Raw genomic sequence first — 11,255 nt, forward strand, 5'->3', positions numbered from 1 at the left:
ACTTGTCTATTTCAAGACACCTTGGTATAGCAAAGAATCGATATTTCTTTGGTCCTTGCCATAGAGAGATGTTTATAAATATTGAGGTTCTGATTTCGTGACATAGCAGCGTTACTTGAAACGGTACGTTCTGAAAATTATCAAGTTCATAACTGTTAAGCTCTGAATTTAACATCGAGGACAATTAATATGTTTCCTTATTTTTCATAAAACCGCTGGAGGTGTAATAACTAGGAGCAGACTAGAAGGTGTCTGATGAGAGGACGGGGACATTTTTGGCTCGACTCTAGTCTTGGAAAATGGGCTACTGCCCAATCTTGGACAAAGGATCTTAAAGTTAAAGTATGGACAGATTCAATGACTGACATGGGTTGTAAAAATAGTAATCATATTTAAATAGGCTTGGCTTTAAGATTGTAGTCAGCCAATCCCAACTAGCTGCATCAGGCTCAGGATTTAGAACCTGCTGTCCTTGTTTAAGGAAGATACATTTTAGTCGAAACAATTGTCAAAGATCACACACTGTCCAAATACTGGGAGTTTTTACCCTAAATCCTCTTTCATGTAGTAGATAAGATCTGGCTGTTCCAGCAACTTTGACAAATTACCTTTCCCACCACTCATAGTCGTCACGCTGACTTCTGCAGTAGGTTCTACTTTGTCCCTAATGGCCTCATTGATGAATTTTACAAAGTTGCCAACTGCAACCCAAATCAAAACTAAGTTAACATTCCTTTTAACGATCTTACCCAAGAGAACTGTCTGAGTTGCCGTCAACAGTCACTGTCTGAACCTTTTCAGTTTCATTTTCACCCTCAGTGCTGTCTTTTCACAAAATCTCTTCACAGTCTGCTTCTTTGTTTTTCTTGCTTTTCTTGCTTCAGTTTTACCTTTCCACTCCTTCTTTGTCTTCCTAGTAGCAAAGGCAGCTTCAATCTTTGCTTTCACTGATGTACCAGTGAGCACTTTTGTTCTGCCCTTCTTTCTTCCTTGAAGTATTTTGTTTCTTGGTAGTGCTGGGATTTGGTTGTACTTGTTCAGGTGTGACTATCCTATTTCATAATGGCTGCAAAATCACAGGGCTTACTAAAAGCATTGGATGAGAGGATGTCAGTGCAGGTAGGGATGGGGTTGGTGTTAGAACCTCTGATGAGCATTGCATTCGCCACCAGCTTCATGGGCTACAAAAGATTTATCTGGTCTCTATTTAAGAAAACAGATCTTCATTATCAAAACGATCTAGATTGAGAGGGGATATACCTTCCAAATCCCTTCTGGATGTTTGATGGATTGAAAGCTAAGGGGATATATTTTCCTATCAATCCAGATATGATATAAATGATGACAGTTCTTCTCGATGGTGACGGTTACTCGATGAAAAGAAAAATATGCTAATTTTGATAATTAATTCTGTTAGGAATACATAGCTCTTAGATATTTCTATTATTAAGCAAGGGTTCTGAAATACCACAGCCCTTTTGTTTCTACCAGATTTCTATTTCTCTTGATGAATAACGAAGATAACCAGCGTCCAGCCAGCGATTCGCGAAGTTTTTAACCCATGAATAGGCCCAAATTTGATGTAAATTAAAGCTGTGATTTGAGAAAGACAGATCAAATTAAAATGTTGGCGGCCAACAATGATCTCGCAAATGGCGCACCGCTGCTGCTATATTTCGTCCCTGCCGCCACTGACCTTCTCTTATTGGCACAGAGCTGGGGTATAGTTGTATAATAGAAATCTCAAAACAGAAATATTTAAACATGAGGCAGTGTCATTTAGCCAGGGGAAGGGGACTGGGGCATCCTGCCCCCCTTTTAGGCACCCATGATAACATTTACTATCAATTCAAGTTACCATATTTATTATATAAGCCTTCCAGACTAACAACGCTTTTTTTTAAATTGAAATTATTTTTGAGCAAATCTTCAATACTTTTTTTCTCTGGCTGTCTGTCTGTCTGTCTGTCTTTATGTCTGTCTGTCTCTGTCTCTATCTCTGTCTCTGTCTGTCTCTCTCTCTCTCTCTCTCTCTCTCTCTCTCTCTCTCTCTCTCTCTCTCTCTCTCTCTCTCTCTCTCTCTCTCTCTCTCTCTCTCTCTCTCTCTCTCTCTCTCTCTCTCTCTCTCTCTCTCTCTCTCTCTCTCTCTCTCTCTCTCTCTCTCTCTCTCTCTCTCTCTTTCTGTCTCTCTATATGTCTGTCTCTGTCTCTGTCTCTTTCTCTGTCCCCCCTCTCTCTCTCTCTCTCTCTCTCTGTCCCCCCCTCTCTCTCTCTCTCTCTCTCTCTCTCTCTCTCGCTCGCGCTCTCTCTCTCTCTCTCGCTCTCTCTCTCTCTCTCGCTCTCTCTCTCTCTCTCTCTCTCTCTCTCTCTCTCTCTCTCTCTCTCTCTCTCTCTCTCTCTCTCTCTCTCTCTCTCTCTATTTCTTTCTCTCTTTTCTCTTTCAACCACTATCTTCATTTATTTCTCCATGAAAGTGGTAATATGTTTATCAGTTTTAGGTGTGTAGGTTTAAGAAGTTTTTTTTCGGAAATACGAAGTCTTAAGGTACCAAAGGCAATGAAAATTAAATTTGATTGTCTGAATATATTAAGTAATTAAATAAAAAACGACTTGTTTCAACTGAAAGTAATTAGCAACATTGAAACTTAAAACGGACAGAAATGATTACGTATATGAGGGGGGCTGCTCCTCCTCAGCACCTCGCCCTTTATGCTAAATATTTTGAACACTTTAAAAAAAAAATCTTCTTATTGTTCTAATTAAATGAACCTTGTGTTTCAGGGGATTGGGTCGTTCATAAGGAATTCATAAGGAATTCAGTCGTTCATAAGGAATTGAGACAAAATTCAAACTTTAGCATAAAGAGCGAGGTGTTGAGGAGGAACAACCCCCTCATATACGTAATAATTTCTGTTCGTTTTAAGTTTAAAGTCGCTCCTCACTTTCAGTTGAAAAAACTTGTTTTTTTTATTCAATTTCCAATCGTTTTCTAAATAACGCCAGAAAATTTGGCTCCACCTCCACGGAAAACCCTCCTCACCACGGATATATTATCTAGACAAATCAATCCAGATAAAAATTTACCCCGGACAATTACCCTTAACATCTCCATGCGTAAAATTGAGTCGGCTTTCGATAATTAATTCCTAACAGAATTAGTTATCAAAGTTTCGTATAGGAATTCTGGCAAATTCCCCCAGTGTAAAATTTCCCCTGAAAAATTCACCCCAAGAAAACTTTCCTTCTTATGAAAATTCTGCCCGTAGAAAATACCCCAAGCAGAAAAATGTATGCATACCTCCCAATAACAAATACCATACGTAAGCAATGAGCAAATTTTATAACTTAAAGACCTTTCCCCACGGAGTGTGGGGTTCATGATATCTCCAAAGGCATAGTTATTCGGTTTTTCAACTTTGTTGAACAAAATAGCTTTCTCAAAATTTTGATCCGACGACTTTGAGAAAAAAGGGGGACAGGAGGGAGCTTAGTTACCCTCCAATCTTTTTTGTCACTTAAAAAAGGCACTAGAACTTTTAATTTCCATCCGAATGAGCCCTCTCCCAATACTCTAGGACCACTGGGTTGATACGATCACCCTTGGGAAAAACAAACAAATAAACACGTATCCGTGATCTTTATTCTGACAAAAAATTTAAAATTCCATGTTTTAGCAGATAGGAGCTTGAAACCTCTACAGTACGGCTCTCTGATACGCTGAATCTGATGGTGCCATTCTCATTAGGATTTTAGGACCTTTAGGGGATGTTTCCCCCTTTTTTCGAAAATCGGGTAAATTTTCTCAGGCTCCTAGCCTTTGATGGGTGAAACTGAACTTAATGAAACTTATGTTTTTGAAATCAGCATCACAATCCGGTTCTTTTGATATATCTATTAGTATGAAAATTTCATTTTTAGGGTTTCGGTTACTATTGGGCCAAGTCACTCCTTACTTACGAAAACATTACCGAGAACTGTTTGAAAAGTTGCAAAACCGAATATATTTCCAAAACTGGAATAAATCGTCAATTCAATGTTTTCGTTAAAAAGGCCTCCATGTGCAGTTATCTACTTTATTGCGGTAAACGGTGCTAAATTTAAGAAACGAAAAAGGGGGTTAAAAATCAGCAAAGATAAGCTAAAAGACACCAAACAGCTTAAGGAAGAATAGCTTTCTTTTGAAGATGTTGTTGCCATTTTTAGTCAACAGATTGCTTATGGTTGAATCTTTACTGTCAAAAAACGTTATTAAATTTGAGTAATTAGTCTTGATTATTCACTTTCACGGTTCGACGTGGCAACACCGAAGAAAAGGTTTTACTGCAATAAAAATCTTTAAAAATTTTGGTTTTCAGGTATGAATAGACATAAGATGAGCCAAAGAGGCATAACATTGTTTTATTTTGATGTCCTTGATACTTTAACGTGACAAAATAACAGCCCATCCAGTATCTTTGCTAGGTTTTTGTGCCCTTGGTTGGTGAAAAGAATTTGCTTATGCGAAATCGTAAACTACATTGAGCTAAAAAATGTTAATTTATTTTAAATTCAATGAGTTACAACAAAGAAAGATTCGGATGATGGAGAAGAAATACCAAGCCATAGAATTAATTCCTAGGGTAGTGCTCAAAGTTTAAGAATAACAGTTTTTTTCTAGGAAAGTACGATATGTGCATTCATTTGAATTTAAGTTTTTGTTAATCATAGAGGGTTGCAATTGCACCCTGAATACCATTCCAAGATCGCTAATTTTAATCTTACTGTTTTACTAGGTAGTTGCAGCTGACGGTGCCCAAGCGAATGAAGCTGCCGCTCTATCTCAGGCAATAAAGGACGAAAGTGAAGCTGACCTAGCTGACGCGATACCCGCTCTTGAAGCGGCAATTGCTGCTCTGGATACGCTGAGACCCCCGGATATAACCGAAATAAAGTCTTTAAAGAATCCACCAAGTATCGTCCGCCTAGTAAGTTGTTTTCAAAGACTTTGTTTGACGCCAAAGCCCCCCACTGCTGAAGCCAAATTGATATCTTTCACGTAAATAAAACAATATCTTAGTTCTTCTCGCGGAGCAGTTTGTTGGAGAATTCGATTAGAAAAAAATCTATCGAAGTTAGAATAAGTAATATTAGAATAAGTATAAGAATAAATAGAAGAACATATAGTAGGCAATAGCAGAATAATTAGAATAAGTTAGAACAAAAACAAATCTATTGAAGCTATTCAACTGACGACTAAATAACAAGGCTTCACTTGGGTCTTTACGTCTGATAATATTTTTTCGTCTGATAATATCTGTTACGTCTGATGACAATTTTTACTTAAAAATTGAAAACGTATCTATGTTGGTTAGGTTGGTTATGTTGGTTAGAATAACGGAGCATATCTATGCCTATTTCTGGTGGTGAAATTAACAAATCTTTCAGGTACGTACGTGAAACTTTCGTTTCCGGATATTTTTTTCACAGTAAAATATACATAGAACTCATTGACCGTTCAAGAGGTGCCAAGAAATTTGGGAGAATTCAGGACTAGAGGGGGGCACGACACCCCTACCCCTGCTTATGTGAATGCAATTTACGTTAGTTTTTTATTAAAGAAATGGTAATTGAAAAAAACTGCTCTTAAGTGATTTGATACCAACAGCCCCAAAAATGGGCATAGGCAGCAAATTCAACTTCATAAACACCCGGTTCTTGACCTATTGTTCTTTTCCATTTAGCAAGACATGATTCTATGTTGATATTATTGGGTTGAAGAGGAAAAACTAAGCCCAAAACACCATAGGATCTACGTTGTAAATAGCTTTTATTACTGAAACCGTTTTGATATGTTGAGTCCTACTCCTGTGAAATGAATATTGTGAATGAACGTGAAATGAATGAATACTCCTGTGAGTCCTATTCCTGTGAAAAATGAAATGAATCCTATTTCGGATATCCTATTTATTCATTTATTTTTTTATTTATTAATTAGTTAATTATTATTAATAATTAAAAAAATAATAATTTTTTTTATTATTATTAATTTATTAATTATAATTTGTATTTATTTTATGTATTTTGCATATCCTATTTATTAGTTAATTTTATTAACTAATATTTAATAACTATTAAATATATACCGTATGTACACTGAATAGTGTTTGATTTTATCTTTTTAACTAAATTTTTTGACAATCATATTTTAAAGTATTGTTATTAGAAGGGTGGGATGCTAAAATGGCCCACTATTCTTAACAAGGGGACAAACCAAAGACTATTACTGGTTACGAAATTGTCGAAGTTAAATTTACTGAAGCGATAGTTTTTTTTTATTTATATGGTTGTATATATATATGGTTGTATATACAAATGTATATTTAATTATATATAAATAACAACTTACTTCTTTTACTTTACTACATGTATGTATTTTATGTAGGATGTATGATTTTCAAACTCTCTCTAGGTTTATACGATAGGCTTAGCGTATAGGGTGGCTTTAATATTCACAGTAGTGTGTATATACTGACATTATGTACACAAAATTTATATCCTCACATAAAAAAACTTGAAGCTAGGAGATTGAAGACCCTCCTCTTCCTATAGGTTTCTTGTTTTGAGGAAATAGGGCCTAACAATCTAAGGAAATACGGCCTGTATACAATCAGTATTTTGATAATTTAGGTTTTCATTTTTCATAATAGCTAGGTTTTATTTGGCACTTTAAAATGCATATTTGAATAATTATTGACTAAAAGTCCTATTCGCCTTTTTTCTGTTTTGTTTCCTTAGGCTTGACAAATTCATTATTTCCTACATATTTGTATACATATCTCCTGTTTTCGGTTTATTTTCCCTAACGTCTCCCCCCCCCCCAAAAAAAAAAGAAATAACAAGAAAACTACAATTTAAAAACGATTTTGAAAGAATTTTCGGTATAGATAGGTATTTTAGCAATTGTTGTGATTTATCACGTTTTATTCTTCATGAAAGATCCCTAAAAAAATATTTACGTGAACAGTTATTTGTAAACATAAATCTGTTTGCTAAGCTACTCTCAAAGGAAGGTTCAGGAGTGCATTGTATGTTCATTTACCTTATGGTCCTTCTGATCTACACTCTGCTAATCTTCCCCTTGAGAGCAACTTGGGTGGTTTGAACAAATAGTTTTTGGCAGACATCTTTAAAGTGTGAATATATATATATATATATATATATATATATATATATATATATATATATATATATATATATATATATATATATATATATATATATATATATATATATATATATATATATATATATATATATATATATATATATATATATATATATATATATATATATATATATATATATATATGGTGGGCCCGCTCTCATTAGTCACGTAACTCTCCTGATGCAGATTATCCTCATTCAGGGTATTGTTCCAACCACTTTCTCAGTTGGAGATCTTACGCCAGTTCCTAAAAAAGGAAAAATTACCATGCAATGCTCCTCTTTCCGTCCAATCACGATTGCTACTTCTCTTTGCAAGTTATTTGAACTTTTATTCGTAGATGAGTTTGAGAAACTGTGTTGCAGTTAGCAGTATGTACATATTGAATTTGCCTAGGTTATGTTCCATCCTGTGTTTTTTGCCCACTTTACGTTCCCTGACACCTTTCCATGGCAGATTACCAGACTGATTATTGCTATTGTTGTCAATTGAATATGGAATTATACAAAACCTACCAGACAAGTTTCCGGGCCAACCAGACATGTTTCTGGGCCAAGCAGACAAGTTTCTGGGTCAACTATAGGTTTCTGGGGCTTTACGTTCCCTGACACCTTTCCATGGCAGATTACCAGACCGATTATTGCTATTGTTGTCAATTGAATATGGAATTATACAAAACCTACCAGACAAGTTTCCGGGGGCCAACCAGACATGTTTCTGGGCCAAGCAGACAAGTTTCTGGGTCAACTATAGGTTTCTAGGCCTTTACATTCCATGGCACCTTTCCAGAGCATGTACCTATGGATTTGGGGCCTTTGCGTTCCTTCCTGTGCTATAGAAAACCGGTGTGTCTTTTTTAGCTGCCAATATATATATATCAATTATTTTTTTGTATATATTCAAATTACAAATTAGAATTTTCTACAGTTTGAATAGTTCAATCAATCTACTAATATCAATATTTTTTTTGCAATCATTTACATAGGTATGGAATATTCTAAGCGACTTCTGGTGAGTAAAATTTTATCATTATTATAATAAAAAGAAATCTTCTCACCATTAAATTAAGGACGAATATCCTTTCTTACGCTTTTTTTTCACTGTGTTGTTAGCTCTTTTAAAAAAAATTCAACTAAATATTTAAAACAGGATAAATAAGTTTTGCGATAACAAAAAGAAATCTATTTTTTTTGTCTCATCATTAAGTTAAGGAAGAATTTCCTTCCTTACGCTTTTTTTTTCACCGTGTTGTTAGCTCTTTTAAAAAGCATTTCGCTAAATATTTAAAACAGGATCAGTCAGTTTCCCTATAATAAAAAGAAATCTATTTTTTGTATCACCATTAAGTTAGGGAAGAATTTCCTTCCTTACGCTTTTTTACACTGTGTTGTTAGCTCTTTTAAAAAGCATTTCGATAAATATTTAAAACAGGATGAATCAGTTTCGCTATAATAAAAAGAAATCTATTTTTTGTCTCGCCATTAAGTTAAGGAAGAATTTCCTTCATTACGGTTTTTTTTCACCGTGTTGTTAACTCTTTTAAAAAGCATTTCAATAAATATTTAAAACAGGATCAGTCAGTTTCGCTATAATAAATAGAAATCTATTTTTGTCTCGCCATTAAGTTAAGGAAGAATTTCCTTCCTTACGCTTTTTTTTCACCGTGTTGTTAGCTCTTTTAAAAAGAATTTCGAAAAATATTTAAAACAGGATCAATCAGTTTCGCTATAATAAGAAAGAAATCTATTTTTTGTCTCGCTATTAAGTTAAGGAAGAATTTCCTTCCTTACCCTTTTTTTCACTGTGTTGTTAGCTCTTTTAAAAAGCATTTCGCTAAATATTTAAAACAGGATCAGTCAGTTTCGCTATAATAAAAATAAATCTATTTTTTGTCTCGCCATTAAGTTAGGGAAGAATTTCCTTCCTTTCTTACGCTTTTTTTTTCACCGGGTTGTTAGCTCTTTTAAAAAGAAGTTCGCTAAATATTCAACACAGGATCAGTAAGTTTCGCTATAATAAAATGATATATATTTTTTGTCTCATCATTAAGTAAAGAAAGAATTTCCTTCCTTACTCTTTTTTTTTCACTGTATTGTTAGCTCTTTTAAAAAGCATTTCGCTAAAAATTTTTAGTCCAGGTTAACTGCTTGTGTCATTTTTTTTCAACTTTTGGGGGGTTTGATTTTCAAGGGTAGTACTCCCCTGTGAGCTAAATTGTTTGTAAACTGAAAATGATTTTTATTTTAGAACGCTGTTGATCAATCATCACAGCAAAAACGAGCAAAATTGAATGAAACCCTCGACAATGCCGAGACAGGAGTAATCAAGCCAAGTGCCAGCTCTGCGCAAACCTTTATGCAACCTGGCAGGAAATTCAAGAGAGAATGGACGCTTTCATATAATGCTTCAATCTCATCCGATCAAGATGGGGGATACACTCCTCTTCATGCTTTACCAGGGACTTCAGGTGTACAAGCGAAGTCAGAATTTATAAATATATTTGATTTTTTTTTCCGTATTTTCCGTATCAAAAATAATGGAAATTTTCTCAAGTGCACAACTTTTGATGAGTAAAACTTAAATTTGTTTCTAAGCTGTCCTATAATAATCCTATTTCATTTTCTTTCATTAACAAAATTAGTAATATATAAAAGAGTGGCTATAACACAGAAGTAGCAAATAGCTTATCATAGATTTATAAAACTTTACCTGTAATTTTTCTTTTAAGCAAGATGTTTTCTAATGCAAAAAATCCATTATTTCTTTAAACAAACTAACTATATAAACAAATAACTATTATTTCACAGTTGAAAATTGAACAACCATTCTTAAACTGAGATGTGTTTTGCACTTAGCTTTGTGCGTATTTAATCCGTTTATCAAAATAACCCATCGGGATGGTTGGATATTAATCCGACAGGTATAAATTTGAATGTTAATCGTTACAAAAGTGGGGTTTCAAATAACCGGATGTTTTTATCTTAGATGAAGAGAGATATTAACACAGCAAAAATCGCATGTTTCCACAGCGCATTTCTATCTGTTGCTGTTTTCGCAGCACTTTATAGGCTAATTGAATATAGGCTAAGGGGTTAGACACTCAATTTCAACCTGTTAGAATTTTTGGGCGTGTGTGTGTGTGTGTGTGTGTGTGTGTGTGTTTGTGTCGCTGTGTGTGTTTGTGGCTCTGGCTTTGGTAGGGTGGGGTTGTTTTTGGTTTGGTTTCTTTTTGTTTTCTTTTGGTTGTGTTTGTGTCTGTGTGTGTGGGTGTATATGTGTGTGTGTGTGTGTGTGGGTCTGTGTGTGTGTGTGTGTGTGTGTGTGTGTGTGTGTGTGTGTGTGTGTGTGTGTGTGTGTGTGTGTGTGTGTGTGTGTGTGTGTGTGTGTGTGTGTGTGTGTGTGTGTGTGTGTGTGTGTGTGTGTGTGTGTGTGTGTGTGTGTGTGTGTGTGTGTGTGTGTGTGTGTGTGTGTGTGTGTGTGTGTGTGTGTGTGTGTGTGTGTGTGTGTGTGTGTGTGTGTGTGTGTGTGTGTGTGTGTGTGTGTGTGTGTGTGTGTGTGTGTGTGTGTGTGTGTGTGTGTGTGTGTGTGTGTGTGTGTGTGTGTGTGTGTGTGTGTGTGTGTGTGTGTGTGTGTGTGTGTGTGTGTGTGTGTGTGTGTGTGTGTGTGTGTGTGTGTGTGTGTGTGTGTGTGTGTGTGTGTGTGTGTGTGTGTGTGTGTGTGTGTGTGTGTGTGTGTGTGTGTGTGTGTGTGTGTGTGTGTGTGTGTGTGTGTGTGTGTGTGTGTGTGTGTGTGTGTGTGTGTGTGTGTGTGTGTGTGTGTGTGTGTGTGTGTGTGTGTGTGTGTGTGTGTGTGTGTGTGTGTGTGTGTGTGTGTGTGTGTGTGTGTGTGTGTGTGTGTGTGTGTGTGTGTGTGTGTGTGTGTGTGTGTGTGTGTGTGTGTGTGTGTGTGTGTGTGTGTGTGTGTGTGTGTGTGTGTGTGTGTGTGTGTGTGTGTGTGTGTGTGTGTGTGTGTGTGTGTGTGTGTGTGTGTGTGTGTGTGTGTGTGTGTGTGT

The 11,255-nt window shown here is 35.7% G+C and overlaps 1 protein-coding gene across 1 annotated transcript in view; it reads left to right on the top strand.

Moving 5' to 3' along the window:
- Positions 1-10,300, top strand: part of LOC148950849 (dynein axonemal heavy chain 3-like) — a 93,949-nt gene extending 83,649 nt beyond the window's left edge. Inside the window, exons 14-15 of the mRNA XM_089090930.1 lie at positions 4,773-4,964; positions 10,190-10,300. Of these exons, the coding sequence (XP_088947056.1) occupies positions 4,773-4,964; positions 10,190-10,300 (303 nt within the window). The remainder of the gene's footprint in view (positions 1-4,772; positions 4,965-10,189) is intronic.
- The last annotated feature ends 955 nt before the right edge of the window (positions 10,301-11,255 follow it).

This window comes from Artemia sp. Qi Xiang Cuo, chromosome 6 (genome assembly GCF_049724085.1).
Source record: "Artemia sp. Qi Xiang Cuo chromosome 6, ASM4972408v1, whole genome shotgun sequence".
Taxonomy (NCBI): domain Eukaryota; kingdom Metazoa; phylum Arthropoda; class Branchiopoda; order Anostraca; family Artemiidae; genus Artemia; species Artemia sp. Qi Xiang Cuo.